Source organism: Myxine glutinosa, chromosome 8 (genome assembly GCF_964187855.1).
Source record: "Myxine glutinosa chromosome 8, kmMyxGlut1.1, whole genome shotgun sequence".
NCBI classification, from domain to species: Eukaryota; Metazoa; Chordata; class Myxini; order Myxiniformes; family Myxinidae; genus Myxine; species Myxine glutinosa.
In genome coordinates this window covers 64799999-64816337 of record NC_136268.1, presented here as the reverse complement: position 1 = coordinate 64816337, position 16339 = coordinate 64799999, and the positions used below count along the sequence as shown (strand labels likewise).

The following is a 16339-nucleotide window of genomic DNA, read 5'->3' as shown; positions in this document are numbered from 1 at the left end:
ACCAAGGAGCTCCCGGTCAAACGTGCTGTATTTGAGCTCGTTCGGCCGGAGCTGCCGGCTGAAAAAAGCGAGTGGCTGCCAAACCCCGTTCACCCATTGCTCATGTACGGCGCCCACCGCGTAGTCGGAGGCATCCGTGGTGAGGGCGATGGGAGCGTTGAGCACCGGGTGAGCGAGCAGTGTTGCGTCGGCGAGGGCCCGCTTTGAGCTTTGGAAGGCCGCATCCATTGCTGTGGACCAGGCGATGTCGTGCTTGGCCGGCTTGCCCCGGAGGGCTTCGTAGAGGGGCCGCATGAGTTGAGCAGCGCGGGGCACGAAGCGGTGATAAAAATTCACCATTCCCAGGAATTCCTGCAGGGCCTTTATGGTGCGGGGACGCGGGAACGTGGTGATGGCCTCGACCTTGATTGGCAGCGGCACGGCCCCGTTCTTGGTGATGTGGTGGCCCAAAAAATCAACGGCCGTCGTGCCGAAGTGGCATTTGGCCGGGTGGACGATGAGGCCGTGCTCGCTGAGGCGCCCGAACAGTGTTCGGAGGTGGAGGAGGTGCTCGGCCCGGGACGTGCTGGTGACGAGGATGTCGTCCAGGTAAACGAAAAGGAATGGCAGGTCACGCAGCACGCCGTCCATCAAGCGCTGGAACGCCTGAGCCGCGTTCTTGAGACCAAACGGCATCCGCAAGAATTCGAATAAGCCGAACGGCGTGATGACTGCCATTTTAGGGACGTCGGCCGCCCTGACAGGTACCTGGTGATATCCCCGTATGAGATCAATTTTCGAAAAAATGACCCGTCCCGCCAGACGGGCGGAGAAGTCTTGGATATGCGGGATCGGGTACCTGTCGGGGGTGGTAGCGTCATTGAGACGGCGGTAGTCGCCACACGGGCGCCATCCACCCCCCGGCTTTGGCACAATGTGCAGTGGCGAGGCCCACGCGCTATCGGAGCGCCGCACGATGCCGAGGTGCTCCAACGCGTCGAATTCGGCCTTCGCCACGGCGAGCTTGGCTGGGTCGAGGCGGCGGGCCCTGGCGTAGACCGGCGGGCCCATGGTTGGTATGTGGTGCTCGATCCCATGCCGTACTGCGACGGCCGAAAACGTCGGCCGCGTGAGGGCCGGGAACTCCGTGAGCAGGCGAGCAAACTCGTTCGCCGCCGGGACGGCGCATGCCAGCTCGGTCGGCGCGGAGCTGCTCAATGTGCATACCAGGGAGCTGAAGGTTTCGGCGTTGATTAAACGACGCCGTTGGACGTCCACCAGCAGTCCGTGTGCGCAGAGGAAGTCGGCGCCTAGCAGAGCCATGGGCACGTTTGCGGTTACAAACGTCCAAGCAAAGCGTTGGCCGCCGAAGCAGAGGGTGACGTTGCGCGGGCCGAAGGTGCGGATGGTCGATCCGTTGGCCGCAACCAAGGAGGGGCCGCAAACCGCGGATTGCCTGTCCTGGTCAGAGGCGGGTATGACGCTCAGTTGGGCGCCGGTGTCGCACAGGAAGCGCCGTCCGGACGCTTTATCCGTGATGAACAGTAAGTTGCCCGTGTGGCCGGCGCTCATGGCTGGTAATGAACGCCGGCCCGGCCGTTTCCCGGCCTGCCGAAGGTGCACGGGGGTCGGCATTTCCGGGCCTTCTGTCCGAACCTGGCATGATAGTAACACCACGCTTGGTCAGGTGGAGGCCCCGGTCGTCGTGCTGGAGGTGGTCGGCTCGGTGTAGCGGCCGCCAATTGCGTCGGCAGTTCGGTCGTCGACCGTGCCGGGTGCTCGGGCACCATGGGTGTTGCGTCGGACGGCGGTGGGTCCCATGTCGCCGCTGCGATGCGCTGTCCTGCGGCGGAGATCTTGTCGGCTTCTCTGGCAAGGGCCCGGGGATCTGTGATCGTCATGCTTGCCAGGGCGAGGCGTACCGGGTTAGGCAGCTGACGGAGGAACAGCTCCCGGAACAGGAATGCCGGAGAGTGCTCGCCGAGCAGTGAAAGCATGTAGTCCATTCGCTCGGAAGGGCGCGTGTCGCCGAGCTCGGGCAGGTCGAGCAGGCGCCGTGCGCGTTCCGCCGATGGGAGGACGAAAGCGTCGAGGAGAAGCTTCTTAATCGTGCCGTATTTGTCAGCGGCTGGCGGGCTCTCGAGGAGGCTCAGGGTGCGGTGGCCGAACCGAGCGCTGCTACCACATGGTGGAAGCGGGTGTCGTCGGCCGTGATGCCTCGCAGGGCGAACAGGGAATCCGCCTGTGCGAACCAAACCGCCGCGTGAGCCTCCCAGAAGGTAGGCAGTTTAAGGGCGACTGCCGTGTCCATGTCGGTAGGTCACCAATGAAGGAGCTGGGGCTCCCACGTCGATCGGAAGAATGGACGCGTCAAAAAGCTGGAATTCATCCGAGTTGCTTTAATCAAACCAAACACTCAGGCACTCTCTAAAGCCCGTTTATCGGGCAGCAATATATACACATATTATCCCGGAGCGTTTGCCCAGGAAAGGCGAGAGGGGGCGTGGCCCAGCGTCCCGACCGAGGCCTGGCAAGTTGAGCGCGGGCCTGCCCGGGCGTCCTGGACGAGCCCGGCATGGTGATCGCTCCACGTCCTTGATAGGTGCAAGGCGATTGTGAAAACCCAGCGGTAGCCGCTACAATAACACACTTTTTGAAGATGATTAACGAAATGCTCATAAGAAAACACCCTGATGTGGTGGTGAACCAATATGGTGGCCCACAATCTTTTGTCAGCCCACTGCACCTCTTTGGGTTTTTAAGCCACCATTTTGTTTCGGCCTACTCAAACGTGCCTGCCTTGGAAACACGATCGATTATCATTACATAATTGAAGCATATCATCAAAATCTGGATTCAGATATGAGGATTGGATGCTGTAGACTAAATAATGTCCAAATCTGGAATGAAATATGACAAAATTTACCATATCTTGTGATTTTATAACTAAGTGTATATATGCATCTATTTAAGCGAGGCTGGGATTCTCGTTTTGGTTTTTTTTTTTTTTAAACTCGATAATCGTTTTTAACTTAATTCTTACTTCCATGGGAACTGTTCAGAGATGCGTTTTTTTAATGAAACGTTTTTAGCAAAGAACACTTTTTTAGTAGTTGGGACAGCTGTTAGAGTCAATTCTGAAGTTGGAATTTTGAAGATCGGTTCAGATTAATAGTTTGTGGAGCTTATCGCATTGTGGTTTTTTTAAATCTTGTGCGGAAATGGAATAAAGGGGTGGAGTGGGGGGGGGGGGGGGGGGGAGGGGGTAGGACCAGTTGCAACTGATAAACCAGAAAGCATCTGAAAATGCAAAGCCCGTCCATGTCCGTTTGTATTATAGAACTCTTGTTGTTCGTCTTCTTCTTCCATAAGTCCATGTCCGTTTGTATTATAGAACTCTTGTTGTTCGTCTTCTTCTTCCATAAGTTGGAATTTTGAAGATCGGTTCGGATTAAGAGTTTGTGGAGCTTATCGCATTGTGCTTTTTAACCGTATGCGAAAATGAAATAAAGGGGTGGAGTGGGGGGTGGGGGGGTGGTGGTCGGACGAGTTGTAACCGCTAAACCAGAAATCATCCCAAAATACAAAGCCCTGTTTCTATTCAGACATCATCTTCTTCTTCTTCTCCCGTATGCTCAAAATAATGAAAATAGTTTAAAAAAAATACAAAATGAAAATTGAAGATTTTATGCAACCTTGACCTTTGAGGTTTAGATCTATAAAAAAAAAGGCACACACATGGGGGCATACACACAGGGACAAACACACACGCACACACACACACACGCACACACATACACACACACGGGGGCACACATACAGGGGCACACACACACACACACACAGGGACACACGGGCACACACACACACACACACACACGGACACACACACACATGGGGACACACGGACACACACATGGGGACGCACACACACACACACATGCACACACACACATGCACACATGGGGAAACACAGTACACACACATACGGACACACACACACCATTCAAAGACTTATGGGAAGTTACGAGGGGCGGCAATTTGACATCTCGCCCTGAGTGTCATTTTCCTTCGATACGCCACTGCTCCAGTGTACTTGTGATCTGTTTTTAAAATTCCCTCTAGTCTAGATTAAGAACCCAGATTGTGTTTATCATATTCCCGTCAGTAAGCGACTCATTGTTACCTGGAAACGCTGGGTACTTTTGCTAGTAATAAATATGGTACCGTTGGAAATCTAATAATTGAAGTACTTGTAACAAAAAGTTATGTCCCTTTACTCATAAAGGTGCCTGTTTGAAAAGCCTATCTTTCTGGTGTTGAAGAAAAAGAAGAAGCAACAATTCTGACCTGGATGCAGTGGTTTCAACAGGAACATTTATTATTCTACGACTGCAGAACTCTTTAAAAGTGTATGGAAGAAGCACACAAAATGATGTATAGCATTCTTCTCAAAGCAATAAAAAAAAAATTAAGATGTGCAGAAGGAACTCACAAACAACAACCATACCACAACCATCATGATAGCAGCAGCAGCAGCAACAACTTCGTGTTATAAAAGATCCTTTTTTGCATGTTTCACTTCATTTTACATCATTATTGAGATTCACAGATAGACCTGCAATATCTTGGTGAAGTAGAACATGCTGTCTTATCTATCTATAATTCCAGTAATCTCTGTTTGTACGTCTGTACGTTTGTACGTCTGTTTGTCTGTGACCGCTGTTTCTCGACAACCACGGGTCCGATATACTTTTAACTTGCCAGGTATATTGCTGGGGACCCGAGGATGTGCCTTTTCAAGGTTTCATATTAATCGGACAATTACTTACCGAGCTATGTCCAAAAAACGATTCAACCAATCAGAGAGCAGCGAACGATCACGTGTGCCGAACGTGGAGGACACACTCTGCCTCGGATGGCACATTTGAGAGCGTATTCATTTATTTCACGTTTGCAAACTATGTTGGCGTTAAACTATGTTTTAAAACTAATAAAACCGAATTTGCGATTCATTCGCTTTCCTGCGCGTTTGTGCACGCGATGGCGATTTCTTTACCAAACTCCGGAAGCCGTTCGCTTTGGACCAAACCATTGCATGTAAATAGAGGGGGGGGATTGTCACCGTACTCGCAAGCCGTTCGCTTTGGACCAAACCATTTCATGTAAATAGAGGGGGGGGATATAATTTTAGATATAGATATAGTACGGGCAATGCCCTAGTTTGATTAAATCCATCAGCGAAGTGATGGGTCGGTATGGCCCATGTAACTGAAAGGGAGCTCACTCTCTACAAGGGACAGTGTTTGGCCCAAGCATTTCAGGAACCAGCTGGCTGGACTTAACCTTCAACTAATGGTGGTAAGAAGTTGTAATTTGTTCAGGATGCTTGCAATAACTCTACTACTACTGGTGAAATACAACATGGGATTTTTAATGGCCACCAACAACCAGAACTGTAAGACAGATCCTCCAGCTTAACGTCCTCGTAATGGAGGTGCACACATTGATGCCTCGCCCTGCATGTGAAAAACCAGAGATGACATTTTATAGCTGGGTTGGGATTCAAACCCAGGAGAGACAACTCAAAGGCATTTTGCCAGAGTGCCAGCCCATCTGTGAACTAACAAGCAACTTGTAATATCCCATTCCACTTACACTGTAATCAAATGCAGCGCAGGCCACTAAGAAATCAGCAGGCAAAGAAATGCAGGATGGAACATACCATTCCCCTTACACTGTAATCAAATGCAGCGCAGGCCACTAAGAAATGAGCATGCAAACAAATGCAGGATGGAACATACCATTCCACTTACACTGTAATCAAATGCAGCCCAGGCCACTAAGAAATGAGCATGCAAAAAATGCAGAATGGAACATACCATTCCACTTACACTGTAATCAAATGCAGCCCAGGCCACTAAGAAATGAGCATGCAAAAAATGCAGAATGGAACATACCATGCCACTTACACTGTAATCAAATGCAGCGCAGGCCACTAAGAAATGAGCATGCAAAGAAATGCAGAATGGAACATACCATTCCACTTACACTGTCATCAAATGCAGCCCAGGCCACTAAGAAATGAGCATGCAAACAAATGCAGAATGGAACATACCATTCCACTTACACTGTAATCAAATGCAGCCCAGGCAACTAAGAAATGAGCATGCAAACAAACGCAGAATGGAACATACCAATTCCACTTACACTGTAATCAAATGCAGCGCAGGCCACTAAGAAATGAGCATGCAAACAAATGCAGAATGGAACATACCATTCCACTTACACTGTAATCAAATGCAGCCCAGGCCACTAAGAAATCAGCATGCAAACAAATGCAGAATGGAACATACCATTCCACTTACACTGTAATCAAATGCAGCCCAGGCCACTAAGAAATGAGCATGCAAACAAATGCAGGATGGAACATACCATTCCACTTACACTGTAATCAAATGCAGCCCAGGCCACTAAGAAATGAGCATGCAAACAAATGCAGAATGGAACATACCATTCCACTTACACTGTAATCAAACGCAGCCCAAGCCACTAAGAAATGAGCATGCAAACAAATGCAGGATGGAACATACCATTCCATTCACACTCTAATAAAATGCAGCGCAGGCCACTAAGAAATGAGCATGCAAAGAAATGCAGGATGGAACGTACCATTCCACTTACACTGTAATCAAATGCAGCCCAGGCCACTAAGAAATGAGCATGCAAAGAAATGCAGGATGGAACGTACCATTCCACTTGCACTGTAATCAAACGCAGCCCAAGACAATAAGAAATGAGCATGCAAACAAATGCAGGATGGAACATACCATTCCATTCACACTCTAATAAAATGCAGCCCAGGCCACTAAGAAATGAGCATGCAAAGAAATGCAGGATGGAACGTACCATTCCACTTACACTCTAATCAAATGCAGCCCAGGCCACTAAGAAATGAGCATGCAAAGAAATGCAGGATGGAACGTACCATTCCACTTACACTCTAATCAAATGCAGCGCAGGCCACTAAGAAATGAGCATGCAAACAAATGCAAGATGGAACGTACCATTCCACTTGCACTGTAATCAAATGCAGCCCAGGCCACTAAGAAATGAGCATGCAAACAAATAAATGCAGGATGAAACGTACCATTCCACTCCCACTCTAATCAAATGCAGCCCAGGCCACTAAGAAATGAGCATGCAAACAAATAAATGCAGGATGGAACGTACCATGCCACTTCCACTCTAATCAAATGCAGCCCAGGCCACTAAGAAATGAGCATGCAAACAAATGCAGGATGGAACGTACCATTCCACTTCCACTCTAATCAAACGCAGCCCAGGCCACGAAGAAATGAGCATGCAAATAAATGCAAGATGGAGCGTACCATTCCACTTCCACTCTAATCAAACGCAGCCCAGGCCACTAAGAAATGAGCATGCAAATAAATGCAAGATGGAGCGTACCATTCCACCATATCATTTTAAATGATTAAATGTGCATGCAACCAACTCTCCAGAGTCATACCTCTGTCTCACACTATAATTTTCTGCTTCAAGCGTCCTGCCTAGCGATATGGGTGACAAAGGAGGTTTTCATTGCCAAATGACCTTGACTTTGCTGTACTTTCGAATCGCTCTTACCATTTTCATCTTCACTCAGACAATGTAGTGAGCCCGATGAATATTTCATGTTCCTGAAGGTGTGAGTTTGGGGAGTATTACCTTCGCCACATGCATGTTAATGAGTGTTATTTTTTTTTCTTTCAAATACCACTTTCTTTCCCCTGAACAGTGCCTAAGAAGGTTGAAAAGCCTTCTGTTATTGTGAAGAGTGAAGGTGAGTAGAAACACGATGTGCATTTATTTGTATCACATGTTTAGGATATTAATCTCATCCAATTTCATTTCCAAGGAGCAGAAAGGTCCTCTCGCAGATGCCGACAGAAGGATTTCACAAAATGAAGGGGTGTATATAACGTTCATTTTTTGGTGTATATATGTATTGTTGGTGCCCTTACATAAATCTCCAAGGATTTCTCGTTGGCCCTCTTGATGAGAATATCATCAAAGTTCAAGAAAAATACATGAGATTCTTGTAAGGATGTTTATTCGGTAAGGTAAGTAAACCATTAACCCTTTGAGAACGGGATTTTTTTTTGGGATAAAAATACCCCCGGTACGGGAATAATTTGGCATTTTGGTACGAGAATGCAACCACGTACTGACGATCTATTTATAGGTATAGTCGATGACGTGTAATAACGTCATCCATACACAAAACTTTTTCGTGGGTTGCGGCACTGGACGTCATCCGTACAGACCGTAGTCAAAGGGTTAACATAGCACCCCCCCCCCCCCCGAGTATGTTTCGCTTGATATCTTAACTGCTTTCATTATGTTTTTTTGTTTTTTAAAATTGTATACTAGGTCGAGGCTCATGGAAGAGCTAACACATTTGGCAGGTGACAAGAGGGGGAGAGAAAGGAAAGTACAACAACTGTAGAGAGCAGGGACATAGGGAGATCTGTGAAGGAGAGAGGCCTGGAGCGGGGTACACGGGAAAAACAAGATGGACACTTCAAGGACTTTCAGGAAGGAAAACGGAATTTGAAGGAGGTGGATTTTTTGGATGGATTAACGGGGGTAGAAAAGATCAAGGTTTTGGATGGGGAAAGATAGGAGATGGTGGTGGACAGCTCTTTTGAAAACCTGGAGGGAGGAGAGGGATTGAAGAGAGTGTGGGAGTTTGTTCCAGAGACTGGAGAAAAGGAATGAAAGAGTGAAGGTGAGCAGAGAGTCTTGATTTTGGCAATTTCACCAGAAGAGGGTTGCTGACATATCTTGTGCGTCCTGCAGGAATATTTAGGAGACAGAGCTGGGGGAGCTAGGCCGGAGAGGAGTCGGTAGAAGACAGACCGCCAACTTGCTTGCGGTGAGAGAGTGAAAGGCCCTCAGAATCAGCTTTATCATGGGAGATGCCAATGCTTCTAAAAGCCTTGGTTTCTATAGCGTGAAGCCGAGCTCGGTGTGAAGCAGGAGCACTTGCCCAGAGAGGAGAGCAGTATTCCATCAAGCTGTGGCTTTGTATGTGGTGAGATGCTCAGTAGTGCCAAGGAAGGACGGAGGATGCCTAGTCGGTGGTGGTGAGTTGTTTTGAATCACTTGGTGGTGAGGTGTTTTGAATTATTTGGTGGTGAGGTGTTTTGAATTATTTGGTGGTGAGGTGTGTTGAATTATGTGTTGGTGAGGGGTTTTGAATTACGTGGTGGTGAGGTGTTTTGAATTACGTGGTGGTGTGTTTTGAATCTCTTGGTGGTGAGGTGTTTAGAATTTCGTGGTGGTGAGATGTTTTTAATTTCGTGGTGGTGAGGTGTTTTGAATTACATGGTGGTGAGGGGTTTTGAATTACGTGGTGGTGAGGTGTTTTGAATTACGTGATGGTGAGTAGTTTTGAATCTCTTGGTGGTGATGTGTTTAGAATTACATCATGGTCAGGTTTTTTGAATTACGTGGTGGTGAGGTGTTTTGAATTACGTGGTGGTGAGGTGTTTTGAATTACATGGTGGTGTGTTTTGAATTACGTGGTGGTGAGGTGGTTTGAATTACATGATGTTGAGGTGTTTTTAATTACGTGGTGGTGAGATGTTATGAATTACAAGGTGGTGAGGTGTTTTGAATTATGTGGTGGTGAGGTGTTTTGAATTTTGTGGGTGGTGAGCTGTTTTGAATTACCTGGTGGTGAGGTGTTTTACCTTTTGTGGTGGTGAGGTGTTTTGAATTACTTGGTGGTGAGGTGTTTTTAATTTTGTGGTGGTGAGGTGTTTTAAATTATGTGGTGGTGAGGTGTTTTGAATTACTTGGTGGTGAGGTGTTTTTAATTTTGTGGTGGTGAGGTGTTTTAAATTATGTGGTGGTGAGGTGTTTTGAATTACGTGGTGGAGAGGTGTTTTGAATTACGTGGTGGTGAGGTGTTTTAAAATATGTGATGGTGATGTGTTTTGAATTACATGGTGATGAGGTGTTTTTAATTTTGTGGTGGTGAGGTGTTTTTAATTTTGTGGTGGTGCGGTGTAATAGTCCCAAACTTCCAGTCTGCACCTACCACTCCCGTATGTATGTGCTGAGGGATTCTTTGTTGAATTTTTAAATATTTTTAACCAAAATGTTCAACCTAAATTGCTTATAAAAATGTAATATCACAAACACTAGAAATAAATTTGTGCAAAATTATTGTTTGTATTATGATTGGTGTAAATCATGACAACACAGCAAATCAGGTACAGACATTATCCTCAGCTAAAGCAAGCCCGTTCCTCTGTAGTGGGGTATGCTTACACATTGTTAGCAATAACAAACCGTGCTTCGTATGTAGGTACATAATAAATAGAATTTTTATGATTCTAGGCAAGGATTAAGGACCTGCTGCTAGATATTAATTTTTTTTTTTTTTTTTTTTTTTTTACAGACACGTTTACTATTTTTAAGTAAATTTTCATTGAGATTTTTATTTCACAGATTACAGTTATATAAATGACAATTTTCAAATGCTGGATATTGATTGAGGTTTTATTAATTTTTTTACTTACATTAAGTGTTTGCTGTTTTTTTACGTAAATTTTTCATTGCCTGATGCTTTCCGACCGTTCTAGGATTTTTCCCAGTGTACCGGCTTCGATGTCCATCAGCGCTCCAATTTTCAGCTTTCCACGCCACCCGGAAGTTACTTAACATTAATATCAGTCACTCAAGTCAGCCAGTCGTTAGAAAGAGCTGGTCATATAACGGTCATTGGACTTCGTTGTCCCTGAAAATTATTTTGGGGTTGGTGTAGCCATTCTAAAGTTATGGATCGATGAGTGAAAGGTATTTGCAATTCCCCTTAACTTGAATATTCAATAACATGGATTTTGATTCAGGGAAATTATAGTTTTGTATTTCACAGTGAAGTCAAATTTCCAAAAGATGAATTTAAAAAAAAGAAGATCACATCCTCACTGATCAACGTACAGTTCTCCCCACCCAGCCAAATGTATCCATTCGGCATTGCTTTTTAATGCAGCAGAGCATTTGTACAACAAGCCGAAGGTATATTGTTTTTTCATGGATCCATTCGCCTCTGTTCCAATCACACCATATTTGTCTTTTTACTGTGTAATAAAAAGATTGCCTTTTTATGCAAGATCGTCCCATGGAAGAATGAAGTACAAAGTCTAGAAACTGGGACCGTGGGACAGTGGAGCAACAGTTTGACACATTAATCAAGAGAATATGCATTAAGAGGAAAAGTGGGGAGAGAGAGAACGGGAGAAAACGCAATCACCTGAAAGTAAGAGGGTTGGGTTAGGTTAGATGGAGTTATTGGAGTTAGAATATATCCTGAGTAAAGATTCGAGATGACATGAGATGAACAGTGTAGCGCCTGCTAGAAGCTCTTGAGGGAAGAATGGGATTGAACAGCCCCATGGGAGGAACTAAGCCATTCTGCAAGAGGTGAAGTACTCCTTTACTCAATATTGAGATGACTGATTTGTTCTGTATCAAAACAAAGTGGACTTACTTGCCAACAATCTCTTAATCCTTCTTCATTCACAGCATGTGCCAATTCCAGGTTTATCTCGAGGAAGTGAAAAACAAGCAAAATACAGTGGTGTCATGTTGTATCCATCAGCATAAGACCAAAGATGGGAATATTTTCAGCATCAGAGATTAGTTTTTTATCTGCCCTGATGATAAAGGTGTCGCCAGGCACTGTATTTCACTGGGCCACTGGGCCAATGGTCCATGGGCAGTGGGCACCCTGTCCAGATAAATTTGCCATTGTTCACATAAGCTTCAGCAATTGGTTTATCCTTCATTGACGGAGATCTTGAAAGTATGCACCTTATTATTCCAATTAGTTTTCAAAAAATTAAGCCAAAATTCATCAAAACCATGCCAATGCTGCAATGTACTGCACCAAGCTGTATATGTTAGTGGGGTCACTTTTCTGGGACCCGTAACTATTTTGCGGAGAACTAAGTTTGAAGGTGGATTTGGGAACTTTAAGACATTACCTTTAAAATGAGCTCCCATGTCCCTCGCGAAATGATGGGGAACTCCCGCTAGGGGGCTTTTCCAAGATGGCCGCCATTAACATATACCTAATATCGGTTTGGCCTACGTTTTTCACTTCAAAACTAATTTAACATGTTCACTCAAGTTTTATAGTGTTCTAAGACCTTTAATCAGTGTTATAGTTCACAAAGGAACTCAGAAATACCCATAGTGGTGATTTATTTAGCTTAAATGATCAAGAAAACACAAATTGACCACCACAGCTACTGCTGTCATATTTTCACCCAAATTACTGATAAATACCGCGGCGCTGTGAGTATGAACTATGGATATTGAAGGTTTGTGAATCAGAGTACTACTAGCAGCCATTTTAGAGGCAAATCTAGATAACAGAAATGCCTCTGGGAATGACGTCATTGAACTATTGGAGTCATAATCTTTCATATGAATGTCTCAATTTCCATTACGGTGAACAGGTGTAATGGCTGAATCCCTTCGATCGAGGCCACTGCTGAAACCGCTGCCAGTGGAGAGTGGGCGAAAGAGAAAATACCGACCCAACTGTATATTGTGTGAGCAGAAAATTAAAGATGACGATATTCTGGACATGTGGAGATGTAGACATCCTGGGATGGGGCATCTTCTTTGTAACACTCAGAAACATACTTGTCCCAGCATGCTTTATGATAACGGATCTCCTGAGCACAAAAATCATCACAATCGGCGATGAATGTTGTAATTCCTGTTCGCATAGAATTGTCTTCAAGATGTGCGGTGAAGCTTTAAACTGGTCCCAAGCCTGTTTCTGTGGAAGATAAGAAGATAAAAAAGCCAAGGATATAGATGACCCAACTCAAATACACTCAAATACTCAAATACACTCAAATACTCAAATACTAATAAATTAATAATTAATAAATATTAATACTCAAATTAATACTCAATACTCAAATTCACTTAAACCACAAAGAAGTTCAACGTATGTGAATTGGAGGCTTGATATTTCACCTGAGTCAATAAAAAGAGTCGCCCTTTTGGTCTGTTAGGGTGTCGGCTATCAGCAGACTGGAAACACCAAATACAGACATCCTTCTGGTGTATAGTCCCCGTTTTGCCTCGCGTTATCCTGCTAGGTCCAGCCTCCGGTTCTGTCACATCTGGTTTATCTTGAAGTTCCTCTTGCTTTCTAGCTTTATGTTTTCGTCTCTCGGCTTGGGTAATTGCTCGGCCGGAATGAATTTTAATTTTACATGCCGTGTGCATCAATTGTCCCTTCGGTCCGGCAGACCAGTCAACGTTATCAATTGAGTTTGCAAAGGGATCAAGAGTAACCCAGTCTTGAGCCTTTACTCTTAGAATCTCCCATGCCATCAAATCCTTCAACTCCAGAATATAGTCACCTTTAATTTTCTGCTCACACAATTATACAGTTGGGTAGGTATTTTCTCTTTCGCCCACTCTCCACTGGCAGCAGTTTCAGCAGTGGCCTCGATCGAAGGGATTCAGCCATTACACCTGTTCACTGTAATGGAAATTGATACATTCATATGAAAGAATTGATACATTCACAAGGATACTTGTCCGGTCCCTGGAGCAAGGAAGCGTGTTCGACCTCTGGACGGCAGCAAAAGTTAAAGTATTTTTTCCATTCGTGTATTCGTCAATTTCTACTCGTTTTTTATTGTGCATGTGTTGCAGGGTGTTTTCCAGTTGCTGTTGATTCGCAATTCCTGCAAACTTTTGTATAATTTAACCCTTTTCTGTCCCACCGCGTGCGCGGCCTAGTTTATCTCGGCCCATCGGTGTTCATAGGTGTTCTGCGAATTTAAGTTCTTTCCTTCGCTGTATTGCTTATTTCTTAGATTTTCTCTTCTCCCCCTAACTTCCCCGAACATCGACCACTTGTCTAACGTTTTAAATCTCTTCAAAGTCTCTTCACGTCTCTTCTCGTCTCAGGAAGTCACGTGACGTCACGTCTCTTCAAAGCTGTGCATGCGCGCACGCTTTCGAAGTTAATAAGTAACGTTTCACAATTGTGTTTTTGTCGTAATACCGGCTTTACCACAGGTCGAAACTTTATCTTTCTTTCGGTGTGTATGTAACTATTGGTGTGTCTCTAATAGTATTCTTGGTGTTGGTTTTTCATACCTGTGTACAGAATCGTCAGTACAGTTCGTGTCGCATATTCTGACACCTCGTGTAGTACTAGGAGGCTACCGTGTCTGACCTTGGCTTGAGGCTTTGTTTCTGTCTCAGCGGTTTCTTCGATTGCGCTCGCAATTCCTTTCGGTCTCTATTTTTCACATTCCACGTTCGGTCTCTGTCTCTGTTTTCATCCCAACTCAAAAAAAACAAACAAAAAAAAAAAAATATATTCCCTTCTCTGTTCTTATCCGTTTCGTTCTTATTTGTTCGTTCGTTCTTTGACCACGTTGTTTGTGATCACGTGTTCACGTCGTTAAAAAATGTTTCATCTGTCCCCTGAAGAATGGTATTCTGTCATATTCTATAACACCTTTTTCTTCTTGTTCTATAAAAGGATGCTTTCGACTTGCTCACCAAATCTATTCATTCCAAAAAAAAATTCCATCTCTTACAGCTACAGTGCCTCTTTCATTCATTCCCTAAACTCTCCAGAACTCCACCCATCCTTCAGCGTCCTCAAACGTATTTTTGACTCGAAGGTCGCAAGAAACTCATTTTGCAAGAAATGCTAGTTTCCCATTAATCGTACATTTTTCAAAATCCAATCTCACCCCTCCCCTCCAAATCTTCCCCATCACCCATCCCTTTCAAATCTTCCCCTTTTGCCCCTCCCCTCCAAATCTTCCCCATCACCCATCCCTTTCAGATCTCCCCCCTTGCCCCTTCCCTCCTAAACTCCCCCCACACCCCTCCCCTCTGAGACCCTCCCTCACTCCTCCCCTCCTAGACTCCCCTCTCACCCCTCCTCCTCAAAGCGTCCTCCCCACTTCTTCCCCCTTCCAACTCTCACCTTCATCTCCCTCAACCTTCTGCCTCACTCTTCCCCCTCCTCAAACAACACCTCACTGTGCCTCACCCAATCACTATCAAACTTGCTTTCAATCCCCATCAAATCCATCATCAAAATCACCATTAAACTTGAAACAACTTGCTTTCGTCTCCTGGAAAGCAAATCCAACGGAAGGAAATCTCATTTCCTTTCACAAAGCCCGAAACAAGTGTGTGTCCACCCTCAGGAGAGCCAGGAAACAATATCTCTCCGTTCTCAGGACAGAACTCTCTTATCTGTCTCCCTCTTCCAAATCCTGGTGGCGTCTGGTCAAATCCGTTTCTGGTGTTTGTTCCCCCTCCATCCCCTCCCTCACCTCAAACGGCCACACGGCTGACTCCGCGCGTGAAAAAGCTGAATGCCTCAACTCTGTGTTTGCCTCTAAATCTTGTGTCCCAAACCCATCCCTCTCTGTACCCACCGTACCCAGTCGTACCCAGCTGCTCCTGGACTCTGTGTCCTTTCCTCCTGACAAGGTGGAAAAGTTTTTCTGTCAACCCTCGACTCTGATTCTGCAAATGGACCTGACGGCATCAGCCCACGGGTCCTAAAATCTTGTTCTTCCGCTCTTTCACTCCCTCTCTCTGTTCTCTTCACACTCTCTTTTGCTCAAGGTCATCTGCCATCTGCTTGGAAATCTGCCAACATCACCGCTTTGCACAAAAAGGTGCAAAAACAGATCCCAGCAACTACAGACCAATCAGCCTTCTCTCAATTTATCAGTAAGGTCATGGAATCCATCATTGCTTCAGATATGAAATCTTTCCTCTTCTCCAATGGCTTGATCTCTGATCATCAATTTGGTTTCAGACCTGGTCACTCTACTCTGGACATGCTGCTACTGCTTTCTCAGCAATGGATGGAGGTCCTCAATGCCAAACAGGAAATTAGAGCTGTCTCCCTTGACATATCATGTGCCTTCGATACGGTCTGGCACCCCGCTCTGCTCACCAAACTCTCCTCTGTTGGTATCCATGGAAATCTCCACGCATGGCTGGCGGACTTCCTCTCTAGTCATAGTCAACGTGTGGCCCTGAATGGGTTTCTCTCATCCCCTCTTCCTGTTCAGGCTGGAGTTCCCCAAGGCAGTGTTCTGGGCCCTGTGCTTTTTCTGGTCTTCATCAATGATCTCTCCGACTCTCTTGAAAATCCTCTATGTCTCTTTGCTGATGATTCTACTCTCTGTCGCTCCATTCTTCATCCCTCAGATCGGCAGTCTGCAGCCTCCTCATTCTCTGCAGACCTGGACAGAATCACAGACTGGGC

General features: G+C 45.6%; 1 protein-coding gene across 1 annotated transcript in view; it reads left to right on the top strand.

Moving 5' to 3' along the window:
- LOC137433137 (uncharacterized) overlaps nucleotides 1-16339 on the top strand; it is a 131370-nt gene that overhangs the window by 87040 nt on the left and 27991 nt on the right. The window contains exon 11 of the mRNA XM_078783346.1: nucleotides 7778-7822. Coding sequence (XP_078639472.1) covers nucleotides 7778-7822 — 45 coding nt within the window. The remainder of the gene's footprint in view (nucleotides 1-7777; nucleotides 7823-16339) is intronic.